Consider the following 18,770-nt stretch of genomic DNA (forward strand, 5'->3'; position numbering starts at 1 on the left):
AAAAATACACGGAAATGAAAGCTACACAACAGTTTTTTGTAGAGAGTTTTTCCCCCTTAAAAAAATGCTGTTAAATCCAGAACTGAATTTAAAATCTTTCTCCTCAGTTACAAAGTCTTGAATAATCAATATCTTAAAAACCTCATAGTGCCATCACCCAAACAGAGCACAACAGAACACGTCTGCTCTGTTCGGGGTGAGTGTGGCTCTAGTGGTAGCATGGTATATCTGCTAGTTGAAAGGTCAGTGGTTCAATCCCCGGCTGCTTCAGTCTGCGTTCAAAAGTGTCCTTGGGCAGAATGCTGAAGTCGCTCACCAATATGTTAGACAGAAAGAACTTGTACACATAAATGTGTTGGTATCGATGGGTGAATAAGGCATGTTTGTAGTGTTGAGTGCTCAGGCAGAGTAGAAAAGCACTATATATTAAAACCTGTCCATTTACACCACTTTGGGTTTCATCATTAGTTCTTATTAACCTCTGGCTCTCTTCCACAATGTGTCTTCGTCCCCTCACCAGTCATGGCAGAGGGTTCCCTCCCCCTGAGCCTGATTCTGCCAGAGGTTTCTTCCTGTTAAAAGGCAGTTTTTTCTTCCTACTGTTGCCAAGTGCTTGCTCATAGATGGTCATCTGATTGTTGGGGTTTTTCCGCATTATTGTAGGGTCTTTATGTTATAATATAAAGCCCCTTAAGTCAGTACAGTTTAGGCTGGCTGTGGCTCAAGAGTTAGTGCATATCATTTACTTTTGGAAAGCTGAAGGCTTGATCCCTGGCTTCTCCAGTCTGTATTTTGTGTCCTTGGGTTGGAGGGTTGTCGAACTGCAGGCCTCGAGGGCCGGTGTTCTGCAGGTTTTAGATCTCACCCTGGGTCACCACACCTGAATCAAATGATTAGTTCATTACCAGCCTCTGGAGAACTTCAAGACATGTTGAGGAGGTCATTTAGCCATTTAAATCAGCTGTGTTGGATCAAGGACACATCTAAAACCTGCAGGACACCGGCCCTCGCGGCCTGCAGTTTGACGCCTGTGGGTTAGATAATGAACCCTCAGTTTCTCAGGATGCAACCATTGGAATGTGAAGCGCCTTGAGTCAGCTGTTGCTGTGACTTGGTGCTTTATAAATAAAATTGAATTGAATGTTGGAATGTCAGAAAACGTGCTTAGCCATAGATGAAAGCAGCGTATGTATAGATCCGTCAGCAGAGCTTCAGCTGTATGTTCAGTGTGTATCATGCTCTGGCCTCTTCAGAAACACAGGTCATTTCACACCAGCCAAAGAGTTGTTTCTGTTCAGTTTCTGATATTTTCTTAGATTTCAGATTTTGTTGTGTGTTGTTGTTGTTTTGCCTAAAACCCATAACATGACTGAAAAAAATGACACCGTAGAAACAAAATAGAGGAAGACACTGTATAACTTTATTGTTTTCACTCTAGAACAAAGCTTCTAAAAGGCCAAAAAAATGCCCTCCCTATAAATACAGATCTGTTCACGCATGTTGAGTGATTTGTAGTTACATCCAGAACATACTTTCACACAAATATTACATTAAACATCACAGCAAAAGTGTGCTTCACGCCCATCAGCACATTATTCACTTTATGTTGTACAGAACACACATGCTAGCCACTCCCCAAAATGACCCAGCTACAGATGCACACTGAAAAAGTGTTGCTACTACATAAGAATGTTTAGTTTATATACAAATGTTAAAAAGTGCAGTGTATTGAATATCTTCTTCACATTGTGCTTCCTTTAAAATGGATTGTAGGTATGGATATTGCTGTTATGCTCGAGCCCCATTAGTCTGTTGAGTAATCTGTAAAATTCAAAACATGGATGAGAGTAAATTCATTTAGACAGCGCCAAATCACAACAACAGTCGCCTCAAGGTACTTTATATTGTAAGGTAGACCCTACAAGAATGCAGAACAGTGACTTTGTCCAACAGGCAGTTCATTTGTTGTGTATTTTTTTTATTCTACAAATGCATCCATTTGAAATAAAATGATTTGGATCTTTTATTTAACTATATATAAATGTTTCTGTAACACTGAGCGGTATTAGCATGAGCTGTGTTGCTGATCGGACGTTCCCATCGTGCTCTGGGAAAGTCTTTATGCTACCTTTTTCTATTCTAATTTTTCTAGTTACAAAAACATGACATGACCACTAGGAAGTCTTCAATCGTAGAGCTTTTCTATAAGTCAGACAACATGACTGCAATCCTAAATATGTTAAGTGCTTCAGCCAGCACTGTGACATAACACAAACAAAATTCAAAGAAAAACCAACATCAAATGTCCTGGTATAGTTTTGCCATGGTCATCAAAGACCACGAGGACCGTGGACAGGGAGGAGCGCTGGTTTGAGCGAGGAATCAAGGAGGACATTTATGTGAAAAGGGAAAGACCATCAAGGGTACATGTGTCCCTATAAGGAGCTTGGAAAGAAAAGCATCTGGACTTCATCTTCAAGAAACTTAAAGAAGTCCAGACGTTTTTCTTCCCAAGCGCCCTAGACTACGATAGCCTGGATGACCTGAGAACCTTCACAGACATCTGTCACCATCTTACAATGCTGTGATTGCAGACATTCCCCAACTCTCTGTGAATGGTGGTCGTCGATGAGTGGTTGTTGATCAATGATCGAGAAACTGACCTCACAGCCATTGTTCATCAGTGGTGCTGGTTTCAGTCATTACACAAATGTTACTGTTTATTTTTATCGGGGAAACCTGCAGTCAGCCGAGACTGAAGACGTCACCTGGATGAGTTTCTCCGACTAACAAAAAGTGCTACGTCCAGAGGAACACAGTCAACTATCCTTACTTCGATGATTGCGCATGCATCAAGACATGTTCATCTGGGTCTTTAACTTAAGATGTAAAGCGCCTTGAGGCAACTCTCAGTTGGTGCTATATAAATAAAACTATTGAGAAGATAAATGTGATCTTTCAGAAACACACACCTCATAGCCAGAGGCTGTTCTCAGGCTCTTCCTTTGTTGCTGTTATTTGTATGTTCATCCTTCACATCTGTTGCAGTTCTTATTGGAAGAGTATATGCCATAAAGCAAGTTTTAATGTTTGAGTCCACTCATCAGAATATCACTGGTGATTTACAGACAGCCTGGTTTGATAGTAGCTGACAGGCTTATTATAAAACGTAGACTGTGTCATCTTCAACAGGTTCAACCTATCAGAAAATAAATAGAAACATCACCTCAGCTGCCACAATACAGACAAACCAGAGCATTGCACATTCACTTGTACATCACAATCTTATCCAGTAGGTCGTTTTGTTACTGGAGTAATTAAAATAAAACTACTTTAGGTCAAACAATATTGCTTCAGAATCATCACACTTCATATCACCGGCATGACAAAACAAGTTCCTTGATATCGTCAAAGTTTCTTTTAATCAGTGATGCAAACACGTCACTTCTTCACCTTCGGGATATTGAGAAAAAGGTCCGTTTGTTTGGTGAACTATTCTGGCTGCATATTCAATAACATCCGATCCATCCATTTTCTAATGCTTATCCGATTTAGGGCCGTGGTGGGTGTGAGCTTATCCCACATATGTTGAGAAGCGGGGTACACCCTGAACAGGTCACCAGTCACACAGAGACAGACAACTACGCACATGACCGATGGCCACATTAGAAGTGGCAGTTATCTAACAGCAGGGTTCTCTCTCCATACTTTGCAAAGCTGGCTGGTCAACCTGTTGAGGAATTACCATTCCCTGTTCACAAGCTGCTAGAGCCCAGCAAAGGTTTTCTTGGCTTTCTCACTGAAACGTTTACCTGACTAATATTTTCATTCTTGGTGATTTTATGATTGTTCCCTGTTAGTATCGGCTCACCAGCACGTGCGTCGGTCATACGAGCTGAGACGCTTCATTTGGTTCTTTTACTTGTCAAATCTGTGTGTACATGCAACGCTGAGGATGCTACTTTCTCTCACCACGTGCCAGCCTTTTAAAATCAAGGTTGCTGAAGTAAGAGTCGTGACCATGCTGCACTCTCTCGTTTGTGATCAGCTGGCTTGGCCCATTTGCAGAATATGTGCTGAAGTGTGAGGCTCTATCTCTACATCGGTTTAACGCTGTCTGCACTGCTGTCCTTTGAGGTCATACCGCCTTAAATGAAGGGCACTCAGTGCAGGAGAGCTTGCAGTGTCTTATGAAATTTTAACAAATATCAGGAGGCTGTCAAGGCCTCAATAGCACAAATACTCACTGGTGCATTTCCTCAGTCTGAGCATGTTCCCGCCCTAACCAGCACTGTTGGCAGCTCTTCATCTTTTTCTTGTAATTAGAACATTAACTTTGAGAATTATAAATGCTTGGTTTGTGTTCACCCAAACACATTTCTCTTCTCATCAGCTTTCTCGGCTTCAGACCAGTTCCAGTTTGTCCCATTTTTCCCCAGTGCATTTAATATGATCATTTCTACATTATTACTTATCTCTGCGTCAGGCTGGGGTCCTGTCCAGAGTGCCCCCCCGAGTATTTCAATTGTTCTTAAATTATTGGTACCGTTTACTGACATCCTACTTCCTGTGCAGCACTTGGATTAGATTACAAGCCTGGAATTGCAACGCAGAAAGAGCTTCCACTGCACCACTGTGGTGCTCGCATTCAGTGATATTCAATAACACTTTATATAACATGAACATATATTATAATAAAATCTTTGCCAATGACCGGGTACTGGAGTTACAGATATTAGCACTGAGGTTTTATTCGTAACTTTTGTGTGCCCTCCACACCTGTGCACATGCGCCTCCATCAGGTGGCTCTTAGTAAATTTCTCCATCCATCCCCTTTGGTCCAGAATACTGTAGAACTCGGTGCACCTAACATGTGTTCTCCAGTTAACTTCACCTGCCCTCTTACCCTTTCTTTTTGCTATCTTTGTGAAATGTCTACGATGTTGCTAGTCATGGTACATGACTGCCTGAGACTGGATACTTTTTCTGTGGCTATTCATTCAGTCGTTACCTTTGAGCCCCACATACATACTCATTGCAGACCATCTGATTCATAAATGTCTCATTACTACTCACAGGAAAACCTAAATAAATGAGCTTAGATGATGTCTGAATTGTGCAGTGTAAAGATAATGTTGAGCAAATCAAACACGTAACTCAAATACTCCTATAATCTGTTGCCTGCCACACATGCACACACCGGGACTAAAAAGGGCCCTTCATTTTTACAGAACAGGTGACAAGAAGCCAGTTCAATACTTTGCAATATTTGTGCAGTAAAATATCTGTCGTTTAAGTATGCCACTGAATAAGCTCGATAAATCCATTCAGCTGATGGGTCCCTGTTGCTGCAGGATGCTGGTTTAGCTGGTGTCACCCAGGAGGGTCAGTATGGAGCTGGCCTGTGAGGCAAGTTTACTGCTGCTATGATCTGTGAGTTTACTGATGCTTTCCTTCATATTCACAGAGTTCAACGCCTCCTTCATGACACCTAGAGCACACAAGAACAGAAGGAAAAGAGAAAAGTAAGAGGTTGATTGAAACAGATCAAATTATGCAGATGCACTGTAGCATATTCTCTGATCATCATTGGGTGTACAGTAGACTTTGTGTTCTTTAGAGCTTGGTTTGAATACATTACACACCTGAGTCATTCTACACCAGGAGAATCTGTGACACGCTCAAACCTGGCTCCCTAAGAATCAGCCATTTTTCTACAATAATGCTGCCGTTCTATGAAAAAGTCTTTGAAATAGCTGAGGATGCATGAAAATTCTGCTTTTTAAATTCTCTTTATTTTTTCCACCATTTAAGTACACGAGGTAGCTACACAAACATTCAGGGCTGAGAAACACATTTAGGCTGTGCAACCAAGACAACTTTGCACCAAATTGGCACCAATGTAAACACACTACTACTACTGGAAATTCAGAAAACCGAATATCTAATAACCATTTTGAATGGCCTTCGTGTCCTGTTACTATTAACATCGCTATCTGAAACACAGAGCTGAGTGACACTTGTGACGTTGTCATGGTCCCCGGGGTTGAAGGGTGTCGTCTTCATTAGGACTTCATGGTCTATTTTCTAGTCTTGTTATTTAAGTCTTCTGTTAAATTAATCACGACTTTGTGTTTATAATTACTTTCTCTTTGTCTTCAACTACATTTCCTCTCTGGTTACACTGTCTCAGTCTCCCCTTGTCCATTGTTGTCCCACATAGCTTTATATCTCCTAGCTCTGGTTTCCTGTGCTTCCTGGGTGAATGCTGCTCAGTGTCTCCTGAGCAGCGGTTGAGCAGTAACACAAGTAACGTGTTACTGTAATCCAATTACTTTTTTCACGTAATGAGTGAAGTAAAGAATCAGTATTGTAAAAAAGTAAATATATTCCTGTTACTTTCTCGTAAGCACGCTGCGTTACTAAACCGTGATTGTGTTTGTGAGAGCGTCTCATGACAGTGGCGAGCGTGCGGCGTCTGTGGCAGCAACAGACGTGTGCAGATCAACAATGGATAACATGGAGTGATGGAGAGAGTACGACCGTGCAGCGTTTACAGCGTGGACGTACTGACATAATTTTGATTCTGTAAAATGTGACAAAAACATCAGCGTCCGCCGTTCACTCTGCGTGAAAAATTAAACTTCAAATCTGAGCGAGCAGCACCCGCCGCGCTCCTGCTAAACAGCTGAACGTAGATTTAAGAGCAACAGGACTCAGTGCTGCTGAATCTTGGATTTTATTGTTTTCTTCGGGCCTCCATATTTCATACTTCCTGTAACCTGCCTGTGGGGATTTAATCTCTGTGACACTGAGCTGTAAGCTAAAAGGTGCACACGAGGTTTGCTTGCTGCATTTTTGTGGCTCCTTTGACACTGACATCACAGCTTTATCATTCTACATCCACTGGACAGAATTACTGCAATTTCTATGTGTTGCTTTAAAATCAGACACATACTGGAGTTAGCCAGGCTGCAAATGAGACCTAAAGCACTGAACTTGACCTCGACCGCTCCCACAGGATCCTCCAACATCTTCTTCAGCATGGGTAACAGGTCTGCCTCCCCAAATGGATCCTTCATAGACTCTGCATTGTTTACAGACATGCAAAAATAGGTAAACATATATTCTTTGATGGACATCATCTCTGTTCAGTATTGACATCAAACATCTTGTGTTTTGCTAAATTGCAACAGGTCATTATTGTGTTGTATTGTGTGCTGATCTGTGGAACCAGCGCTCAGTGGCACCTCTCTCTCTAAGGGGGAGCCAGGATCCCTCCCGGGCTTCTAGACTTCTGATTGGCCAACATTTCACACAGTCAGGATCTGGCATGAGCGTTTGACTTTGGTTTTAGCGTTTACACGTGGATGGAGATGTTTTTTCAAAACTGCACGTGTGGACAGGATTTAAAAAAATTTAAAACTGAAAATCTCCATTTTCAGAAATACCCCCGTGTACGTGGCCTAAGCTGAGTTGGCTGAGCGTGACTAATAACTGCATCATAAGGAGATAGTTAACATGGAGAGGAGTCTTTTTCCACTTACATTCAGATTTTCTCTTGGTGGCGGATATGATCACTGATCCAGCGGGAAGAATTTGTAACTTGGACTAATCTGAATTTTAACATGATGCAGAATTGGTGAGCATACATTATTCAACCAATTCATTAAGTCACTGATATCTGAAAAGGTAGTTGTTGATGCAGTAAGGTCAGAGAGCAGAAAACTGAGCTGCTGAGTGCTCATTAAAGATGCAAGGTGTAATCGTTTTTCTCTGGGAAGACAACACTGGACGCACAACGGTGTCAAACATTATGCATTTGTGATCAGACGTGTACAAAGTGCTTATAGAGAAGCCAAAAGTAAAACCTGTGTCCAGTGTGTGGCCACCACATGTTGCACTAAATTAAACGCCTTTGCAATGTTAAGAAATTCTGTGGTAGTGCAGTTAGAGGCACCATGAATATGTAAAGTCAGCTACCAAGATGCTTTTACCAAAATGAACAATAACAGATAAAAGAATTCATTTAAGAAATTATTGCAGGATTTGGGAGTTGATAGATTACAATATACAACAAGCTGTTTAAATAGTTCCGGGCGTTTGAGGAATGATGTGAAATTGTCCACATAGGCAATGTTTTCATTCCTGCAGCACCCTTGAACCAAATGTGCAGGTGGTCAACAGCTGAAGAGCAGTCAGAGTAATATCCTTCACACAGGCCCCAGGAGAGCAAACGGTACGGCCACCGAGCATCGCCAAGTGTTGAGCCATAGACGTGGGTAGACTCGGCCTTGAGGAGGTGGTCGATGATGAGCAGGGGCATGGCCGCATGTGAGCGCCAAGATGCAGCTGTGGCAGCAGCGACAATAGTAGTAGTACCTGGCAGAGGAAAACGGCCTGCGTGGCAGGTCTGTGGCGCCACTGCAGGGAGGCTGACACACTGGAGCTGCAGCAGCTCGTCACGCCTCCTCTGCATTCAAGTCTGTACTGGGTAGTTGTTGTTGTGTATGTGTGGCTGAGTGCAAAAGAAACAACAACTGAGAATAAAGAACAGTGTTTAAAAGTGTAGTGGTCAGGTCCGCCATGCGTCTGCTACAGCCTGGAGGAGAGAGACGGCTAGGCGTCTGTGCTGGAGCCAGGCAGCCTGGAGGAGTGTTGAAGTGGCGAGAAAGTCCGGGGGTGACACAGCTGCGACAGCCAATCCAGTGCTGAGCAGGCCATGAGAAGGAGGAGCATGTTGAGGAATGAAATTGGACCAGCATCCCTGTTGGCCAGCCATCCCATCTTCATTGTCCAAACGGTCCCCATTATCGTTGGGCTGAGCGAGGGGCATCCAGTAGCCACGGATGCTAAAGCATCATCCTGCTCTGGAGCAGACGGCCCCACAGAAGACTGAGTATGGTGGGAGACCACAGACAGCCGAGGCTTGAGGACAGAAAAAACTGACAGACAGGCTAAAAACAAAGTCAGCCTTGGTAGAAGACAAACCAAGTCAGGAGCCTTCATGGTGTGTTGATTAGCAGTGGTTGCACCGTTAACCTTGTAAAGGATGTCAAGCAGAAATTACAGTTTCAACAGCAAAAAACTTTAGAAGCCAGCAAAATATGGTTTGAAAAACAGCACAGAGGCACTAATCATAGCAGCACAGGAACAAGCCCTGAGCACTAGATCCACAGAGGCTGGGGTCTATCACACCAGGCAAGACCCCAGTGTAAAGGTGCCCCTGTGACAATCCAGCACATAACAGCAGGGTGCAAGATGCTAGCAGGCAGGGCATACATGGAACGCCATAACCATCGTGTACAGAAACATCTGTGCTGAATATGGCCTGGAGATCCTCAGGTCACACTGGGAGACGCCCCCTGGTTTTGAATACCAAGCTAAGATACTGTGGGATGTCCAGGTACAGACGGACAAACTGGGTGAGTGGCTCCAACAAATCCCAAGAATGAGTTCCGAGACCCTGTCCAGAGGAATCCTCAGTCCTGGGAATCTGGTGGAGGACCTGTGTGCGTGTAACATACAACCTGCTGGTTATGGTAAAATATTTTTAAATCCCGGGTGGGTGTGCATGGGCTGGTAGTGTTTTGACGTTTCAATCATGAGGTCATTCTATGTACAACATATTTACGTGAGCCCAAACTACTGTGATACTCTACACGTCACTCACTTCCACAGACACCAAATTACAACGTGTTGTGAACACTAACAGACAGTGTTGGGGAGTAACAGAATACATGTTAAGTATTTAAAATACAAAATATTACTGTTACAGTTACTGTTTAAAAGGTGGTATTTAGAATACAGTTACTTTGTTGAAATAAATGGATTCCACGGCGGTACTTTCCTGTTTCAGGACTGTTTGGGTTTTGTTTGTTCTGTTGTTCCAGGCGGCAGCGTTATGGTTGCCATGGTTACAGGGTGACACACACGCTCTCTGCGTCTGTGTGTTTCCTGGGTGAGAGAGCGCCTTTTTGTTGTTGTTGTTGTTGTGCTAAGCTAATAGGCCGAATGCTACAGGCATCGCCCTAAAGCATGCAGCCTGATGGGCAGTGTAGTCCGTGCTGCAGGCAGAATGGACCGCCATACCGTTATGTGTCTGTGAGCGAGGGAGGGAGAAAAAGGTACGAGCTGTCACCGAGCAGAAACGGGAGCTGGAAGCATGTAAATATAATAACAACCACTGCAGCCAAGAAGAGAGCCTGACGAGCCCAGCTGTGAGTAAGCTGTTAAGACTCGACTGTACGCCGTGTTCCTGTTTTCCTCTGAAACAATAAGCAGCCTTTCAACGCCTCTCTCTGTCTCAAACTTGACCCAGACAACAAAGTAAAGCTAGTTTTCAGCTACGAACCCGACGTATTAGCCAGCCATTAGCCTTTACTACGGTTCGGAGCCGCGGACCTTCAGTAACAGTAATAAATCACAGCAATCGTACATTCATGCAGTTGTAAACAGCATGATAATATATTAAGTAATCCAAAGTATTCAGAATACGTTACTGTCATTGAGTAACGTAACGGAATACGTTACAGAATACATTTTGGGGCATGTAATCTGTAATCTGTAGTGGAATACATTTTAAAAGTAACCTTCCCAACACTGCTAATGGAGTGCCAGGCTCTTCCTTTGATACACCAAATAATTCAAAGTCACTTCCAGACGAGACCAAACTAGTTGTCTGATAGTTTGTACTTTTTAACCAAAGCCAGTGTTGGAACGTTCCCAAATATATTCCAGAGTAATTGCTCATTCCTACCTGGAGAACCCTTCGTAGTAACACTTTGGATCCTTCTAGGATTTAGAAGCGCTGCAGAGCTTCTTGGGCCATCAGAAATCTCAGGCCCAACTTGAGAGATCTCACTAGAACTACACTCTGACATGTCTGATAAATTCAGCCGAAGAACTTGAAATTGCTTTACCAATGTCAATGGCACTTGCAATTGCCAGGGCAACCAGGGCTTCATTCTGCATGATGACATGTTCACTTGATGCCATAGAAATAAGATGCCGAATTCCATTGGCTCTGGCTACCTCACGGACAACTTCCTGTTAAAGAGAGAGAATCAGCCGATCATAAGATAATAAGTGAACATCCGACAAAGCGAGTTCGATAACCAACACAAACAAATTAGAACTTAAGCAGAGAAACATTCCCAGTAGAAGAATCTTACTCACAGAGTTCTGACTATGTCTGATGAGAGCAGCCAGCAGGCGACTGGCTTCTCCTCTGACTCCTGCATGATCCTTGGCTTCGCACCACTCCATGATCCGATCGAGTAGGTCAGCATCTCTCCCCAGCACTAACGCAGCTTCCTCTGACACACAGTGCAGCACAGGGTAGAAGACGTTTGTTTTGACAACGGTTAATAAAGACTGCCAGCTGTACATGGGGGAAAAGATGTACTGTGTATTACATTAATCGGAGTGAAGCATGAACTTTTGGTGGGTCTCCTCATGTGAAATGTAATTTTGATCCTCGCACAACATTTCTGTTGAATTAACGTCAGGTGTTTGACTTGGCGAGGTGCTTTTCCTTTGTTGTTCAGCGTTGTGTTGACGATGGCCTCGTTGATACCTTCAAATTTTCGGCCTGGATGGAAGTTTCCATACTTTAATTTCATATTTTCATTTAATTTCTTTAAACGGGCTTTCTGTTTCAGACGTGTGAAAATCTGGTAACGACTACAGAATGTGTCCCATACAGAAACCCAGAGCACTCATTATCCCAATCCCCTTCAGACCTTACACCACATGGACAGGTGTTTCACTGGATCTGCTGATACATTAGCCCCATAGTTTATTTTTGCAGGAAAGCAGTGTGTTTGTATGCTGTTTGGTGCCCAACGGTCAATAAGAGGTCTTCTACCAGAGGGAAGAATCAAAGTTATCACGTCATCAAAACTAAACAATTGTTGCTTCCAAACTGAAGCATTTTAAGCATTTTGCTCACCGTGTCCGTCCACCATCATACGCAGAGTGCCCAGCAGTTTGAACTGAACTGGGGGCATGTCCGAGCGCAGCAGCGTCTTTATTCTGTCAGTCACCCCGTCCTCCAGCATTCGCACTTTGTTGGTGGCTGGGAACACACACGTCATATTATCGACTTTCTCAGCGTTTCACTTTTACTTTATCAATTCACATTGATTTTAAGGACAAAACACATTCAGGATCATTTTAGGTTATGAAATGTACTTGAACTTGTTTCTTTTGATTGCTTAGGCAGTGGAAGCCTGTACCCGGAATGGCAAGGTTTCTGAGTGCGCTTAGTCCGGCATGTTGAACAGATACGTCTCCTTCATCTACGTGCTGCTCCAACAATGTCAGGATGTGAGGAACCACTCCGAGGTCCAGCATCTTCACACAGTTACTGTCTGACAGAAAAACAACAGTCCTCAAAACCCAACTACTTAAAAACAAACAAACATTAACATGAAGGTCATTTGGGGCTTTTCTCTCTACTGTGTAAAGCAAGAATTGGTGCACAAGTTTTAATTTTGTTATTATTTTTTATTAATTATACACACAGTCTCAAATACATGACTCGTGCAGTAGAATAACTGACTAACTGCTAGTTTGTCTGTGCCAGCAGGACTTGTGTTAGGTTTAATGTATGTGCTGTAGGTTGCCATTTAGAAAGCTAGAATGCTTCTGTTTGCTATCGAGGTAACCCACGCACATGACTACGTGCACGACATTGATAAGGGCAACAAGCAGCCTTGAGAAGAACAGATTCTACCAACAACAACCTGGCAGAGCTGCACTCCCATCATATAACCACACATTGTATAACCATGCTTGCACAGCACAATCACACTTTGTAACCAGTTATAGTAATTTCTCATAGGTAATACAGCAACATGCTTTATGAATGTTCATGTGTGTAAGCAATAAAAACAACCTGCAGGGGGAAAGCAAGTTGAAGTGGGTTGGAGACAACTGCTTCCCCCTCGCGAGTGAAAACCTGAGCTCTGTGTGACCTCGTCCCTGAGTGAGCTGTTTATCCAGCAGTATGAGGGGTAAAACTCTGACAACTTGTGTGACAGTACTCACTGGGCAGACCAATACACAAGCTACTGGACCAGAGTGAAGATCTATGAAGAACTGCAGATTTACACAACCTGGGAAGTTCTCCTGGGGCCATTTCTGTACAACTACAGATTTCTGAATCACCACTTCAAACAATTTATTCTGATATGTCCCCACTTTGTCCATGTCTGAGACCCACACTGTCCACAATGATGCAATTTTTACATTGTCTGGGGGGGGGGCTGACAAAGAAAGAAACCCAACCTTGCTCCACAACCGACACCTTCAACCGTGACTGAAAGTTGCTGCTGCCCTCATGGATGAGCCAAATGCCTTCTGGAGAAAAGGTTTATGGTCAGAAGACACAAAGATTGAGCTAAAATGTTAAGAGGCATGCTTGGAGGAGTAACGGCGAGCCTTTCAAACTGGATGTGGGCCTGAAAAAGACTGAAGTCTACCTTATCTCTCATCACATCTGAGAGTGGGTAAAAAAGTAAGAACTATTTGTATTAATGTGGATTTAATACTCAGATTTTTACCTTTATGGTTTCACAAAGGGTTAAAAAGAGGATGCACAAAATTAATATGATTTACTTTTTGCAAACGCGCATAAAGAAACTCTGTTACAGCACTTTGCATCACTGTAAACATAAAACCTTTCACCCACTCTCAGATGTAATGAGAGGTAAGCTGGGGGCACTTCAATCCCACCTTTCTTCACGGTTTGGAAAGCTCAGCTTTACTCCTCCACACATAACTCTTATCATTTCTGCACAGCAGTAGTGTAAATTAGCCTTTATACACGTAGTGTTTTGCCCATTTTAAAGAAACAGATCTTTGGGCAGCTTTCCAAGCCACTGATTTAAACCTCGTCCTCTTCCTAAAGCGCTGCCGCAGCAGGTATGGCTGGTAGGAGTGGCTCTGCAAAGCTACTCGGGTCTCGCTTTTTTTCCCTGGAGGCTAGAGGCAGTTAGAACAGCGTCCTCACTCACCGGCTCCATCCAAGCTCTGCACTGCATGCTGGGTAATGCTCATAGGATCAGAGACTGGACTTTTTAAACAGAGCGCTGATCCAGACTTCCTGTAGTGGGGTGCTGGTTCCACAGATCAACAAAACCTAAGAACACCGTACCAGCAATCCACCATGGTGCTGGCAGCGTTATGGTCTTGGGCTGTTTTGCTGCCAGTGGTAGTGGTACAAGCTGGATGGAATAATGAAGAAAGAGGACTACCTCCAATTCTGTAACTTCATCTCAGATCAGCAGCAAGACAGAAAGTTGGACACAGCCGGGTGTTCCAAAGGGACAATGATCCCAAACACATAACACGACTGGATTAGGAAAAGATAAAGCAGGCTAACAGCCCCAAACTCAGACTTGTTGAAAATTTGTGGAATACATTTCAAATCTGGATTCATCCAAGGAAACCAACCAATTTGAGTAAACTATCAATTCTGCCAAGACGATTGGTCAAATATCCATCCAGCATTATGCCAGAAGCTTGTCGATGGCTACCAAAAGCATCTGGCCGAGGTACAATATGTAAAGGGATATATAACCAAATATTAGGGTATAATTGAGTATTTTAGTATACTTTGACTCCACGTGGATTAGAAAAAAATTCAAAGTAAATTCCAACTTGTGCAGCCAATTGTTGTTTTTAAGGGTGATTAGAGATGTGTGCTCTACAACAGCGGTCCCCAACTCCCGGGACAGAGACTGGAGCTGTGTGGTTCTGGGCCGCGAGAGCTGGGGCTCAGGTGTGAGATTGGTGGTTTCCCTGGGTCTTTTCCCGTGTGTTATAAATACATTTTCTTTCTTTTGGTACCGGTACTGGTTTTATTTTGTTGCATTTATTTGCGACACCTTAAAAGCTGGTTTGTGAAAATATTGTCGGACATAAACCGGTCCGTGGCGCACAAAAGGTTGGGGACCGCTGCTGTACGAGCATTTCACCCCAGAAAAACATCACGTGATAACACTAAATACCACTGAACACAAAAAACAGTATGTTAAAGAAACTGTTAATGAATGAGAATGACTATATCGTGTTTTGATCTGTTTAAAACATCAGATTTAAAAAAACGTCCATTTCGAATTTAATGTATAAACTGTAAACTGTCTGGACAGATAGTCTGATGGAACCTTTCTGCTGAGGAAGTAGAAGAAAGTGGGTTTTTGAGATGTTTCACCCGGAAAAAAATGGGTGAAAACCAAGAAAAAGAAATCTTAAGTTATCTTAAAAAAAGTTTAGAGAGCTGTAAAGAGTGGAACTGTCTCTCCAGACTCAGTCAAAAACAGTCAAAAAGACCATGTAGTGTGTCCTTTTGACAAACATCTCACCATTCCTGGCGAAGTTGGCGATGGCCAGCGCTCCCGATAGCTGCAGTTGGGTGTTGGAGCTCTGGAGCCATGACAGAACATCCTGGTACACCAGACCTGATCCTTCACCAAAACACTTCTGCATGGACTCATCTGACACACAAACAGTCTTTTGAAAATAACTGAAAAAGCAACGTGACAAAATCACATGATTTAGATTCACATGCAGCAGTGACATTAGGTAAATCAATACACTAGTGCACCAACACCAGAGATTACATATTCGATTGGTCACAACACATTCAGTGACAAGTGCAGTGCGTTTCTTTTATTTACTAATTTTTGTTTTGTAACTCGACACAATGAACGTATTTACTGGACAATCAGAGAGAAAAATGCATCTTTCCCTGACGGTTATTAGTCCTCGTCACCAGTGATTCAAGTGTGCCTGTAATCAGTTTTAGCCAGATGATCAGACATATGTTCTACCTCCGTGCTCTTTGAGTGAAACAAAATCCAATTTTGGCACTCCCCGTTTTTTACTATTAAATGAGCCACTAAATACTTGCTAAATGTAGCTGTTTCTGAACCAATCATAGATGTTTCTTGTATAAATGCTGCATCTGCCCAATGTGATTTGAGATAAAGCAAACATCTCTTAAGCTTAATGGAATTATTAGCACCCCTGCTATGCCATGAAATTACTCTGTCCCTATATTATTAATACAGGATAATATATGTTCATATGGTATCCTTTCTTTTGTGCTTCCACTCTTTAACATACCTCTGACTTTTGCCCAGGAACAAACGTTTTCAGAAGTAACCACAAAATACCAAAATACCCCTCCCCTTGAGTAAACAACCTGTCAAACCCACCAACAAACAACACACCCCTCACTGTGATGAAATCCAGTGCTATGTGGTCATCAAACCTCATCTACAAGAACGGAGTCACAGCATGGCAGGGAAGGTCAGCGTGAGCCAAATATTCTTTGTCTGCAACTTTCTACGTGCTTTAATAATCTCACATTCTTTTTCCATGCCCTGCACCTCTGTTTTATGTTTCTCCTTCACTGCATCATCACTCGCTCACATTCCAGGAATGTCTGGAATATTCCAACGATAGTGGTGTGGTCTTTGGCTCAAGGGGCAGCGGCAGGGAGGGTGATGGAGCAGGTGGAGATGTGGTTCTAGTGAGGTCTCCTTCCCTTTTTAGTGACCTGAGACAGCAGTGAGGAGTCAGCTGCAAAGACGTCGGTGCCAAACGAAAGAAAAGTGTCTGGATCATTTACAGAGAGGTCTCAGCTGATGATCATTATCCAGAATAGGCAGAGTTAGGTCTATATATATATATTTGGACACTGACACAAGTTTGTTTTTTCCCTGTGTACCTAAACATATTCATGTTGTGAAGACTCTCAGCTTTTATTTGAAGGTATCAGCCTTTAAATTGGATGAACTCTTTAGAATTTCAGCTCTTTAACATTTGCCACTCTGGCAAATGACCAAAAACAATGGGACACTTGAGTCAAAGCCTATTTCAATGCCATGTGTGGACATTTCCTTTGTTGTTTCATTATCAACTAAGCAGGTTTGGAGTTGACTTGAGGTGGTGCTTGCATTTGGAAGATTTTGCTACGAACAGACAACATGCAGTTAGAGGAGCTCTCCATGCAGGTGACACAAGCCTCCTTAAACTGCGAAAACAGAAAACAAACACCTGAGAAATTGGTACAATATTGGCAAAACCTACAGTTTGGTAGAAAGAAATCACAGGTGAACACAACGACGCAAAAACACCTGCAGGTCCAAAGAAGACAACAGTGGTGGATGATCGCAGAATCATTGTCCATGGTGACGATTCCACAAAGAAACAGCAACTGAACGTCGCTGCAGTAAAGTCCTGGAGGCGCATTCAAAAGGAGGAAAGCCGGTGATGTCCATGAGTTCAAGGCTGCAGGCTGCCACTGCCAGCAAACGGGTTTTAATCAAGCGTTAGAAACGATTTTTTTATTTTCAGCTATTTAATTTGTCCAATTACTTTTGAGCCCCTGAAATAAAGGGATTGTGTCAAAAATGCTTTTTGTTCAACTGAATTAAAGCTGAAATTCTGCACTTCAGCTACATCTGAGTCGTTTCGTTTCACTGTGATAACGTGCAGAACAACATTGAGAAAAACGTTGTCTCCGTCCAAATACTTGTGGACCTGTATGTACACCACCTGTGCTATCAGAGGTTTGATATGGTCTGTACAGTTTTGCACCTTCTACACGTTACTTCACTCTAACAATCACAGATTAAGACACTGCTGCTCTTTCTAGCTGGTCACGCCTCTTTGATGTCTTTAGCTTCTAGCCAGCTGTTCATAATGCGACGATCTGCCTCTTCCAGTCTCTCATTTCTGTCGGCAATATCTGTGTTAACTGAACTTGTGACGTTTTCACAGCACAGACGTCCTCCTGCAGTTGTTTAAGCACACTACTGAGTTGGGACAAAGTTCAACAAAAGCATTCGATGCAATACTCCAGGCTGTTAGAACTTTCAGCGTGGTCTCTGTCACCATGCTTGCATAGCTTCTGCCCTGTTTAGCAATGCCACTCTTAGATGTCATTGAAATAAAAAGAAACCTCTCAACACTAAGGGAAACTACTTACAGACAGTAGATGCCCAATGAGAGGCAAAGCCAGGGGGAACAGAGGTTTTGCTCAGGAGCTCTGCATTATGCGAGCGTCTTGGTGAGTGGATCCCAGCGCAGTGCAATTTCAGCACTTTGTCTTCCTGTTTGTCATCTGACCACTTCTTCCTTTCAAACCTACACTAAGACAATGTTGTTGCTATGCATTACGTACCCCCTAAAAGCAGGGACACCATTAGGTTGGAGGCAATCTTGATGCTGCAGAGGTCATGTGGGTCAGACCCTCCCTGCAGACTCCGAATCATCTCGGATAAAGCTTCTGGGACTCCTGACTCTGCAAACTGTAGTTTCAGAGTATCTGGTGGCACAGAACAATTCATTTCAATTTACTCATAGAGCACCGGATCACAACAACAGTTGCCTCAGGACGACAACCCAACAAGTTTTACTGCTGTCTCCATTAATCATGAACATATGCATGAAGAAAACTAATGTTTGGACTTTATTTTGTTACTGAGCAGCACATGTGGTAAAAGTCTTTGAGTGCTTTCATAATAGGAGACACATTTTCTTAGTTCAAGTCAAGGCAATGTATTTCACAATAAATTGAAAACAATAAGCACATGCCAAGGCTGCTCTCCATCTCCCTCAAGCTTCCTACAACCCAAACTCCAGAAAAGCTGGGGCTCTGCGTAAAAAGTAGAGGAAAACCAAATACAACGGATCTGCAAATGTCGTAGACGCATTTAAACTGACATTAAAACACAGAACACTGATTTAATATT

At 42.9% G+C, this 18,770-nt stretch overlaps 1 protein-coding gene across 6 annotated transcripts in view; it reads right to left on the reverse strand.

Annotated features, from left to right (window-relative positions):
- Nucleotides 1-1,398: 1,398 nt before the first annotated feature.
- Nucleotides 1,399-18,770, reverse strand: part of LOC146656471 (rap1 GTPase-GDP dissociation stimulator 1-B) — a 28,260-nt gene continuing 10,888 nt past the window's right edge. Inside the window, exons 7-15 of one of the 6 annotated variants that reach the window (XR_014914247.1) lie at nucleotides 18,200-18,343; nucleotides 15,372-15,503; nucleotides 12,240-12,374; nucleotides 11,954-12,079; nucleotides 11,179-11,318; nucleotides 10,923-11,049; nucleotides 6,959-7,087; nucleotides 2,973-5,491; nucleotides 1,399-1,821 (exon numbers count right to left, since the gene is read on the reverse strand). Coding sequence is in view for 4 of the 6 variants with exons in the window: in XM_085427196.1 (XP_085283322.1) it covers nucleotides 5,364-5,491; nucleotides 6,959-7,087; nucleotides 10,923-11,049; nucleotides 11,179-11,318; nucleotides 11,954-12,079; nucleotides 12,240-12,374; nucleotides 15,372-15,503; nucleotides 18,200-18,343 (1,061 nt within the window). In the remaining 2 variants the exon portion in view is untranslated. Of the gene's footprint in view, nucleotides 5,492-6,958; nucleotides 7,088-10,922; nucleotides 11,050-11,178; nucleotides 11,594-11,953; nucleotides 12,080-12,239; nucleotides 12,375-15,371; nucleotides 15,504-18,199; nucleotides 18,344-18,770 lie in introns of those variants that run through there. The other 5 variants (XM_085427198.1, XM_085427196.1, XM_085427199.1 and 2 more) reach the window with 5 other exon arrangements.

The sequence above is a fragment of the Rhamphochromis longiceps genome, linkage group LG13 (assembly GCF_057381845.1).
Source record: "Rhamphochromis longiceps isolate RC_006_pf linkage group LG13, R_longiceps_female_GT1.1, whole genome shotgun sequence".
NCBI lineage: Eukaryota > Metazoa > Chordata > Actinopteri > Cichliformes > Cichlidae > Rhamphochromis > Rhamphochromis longiceps.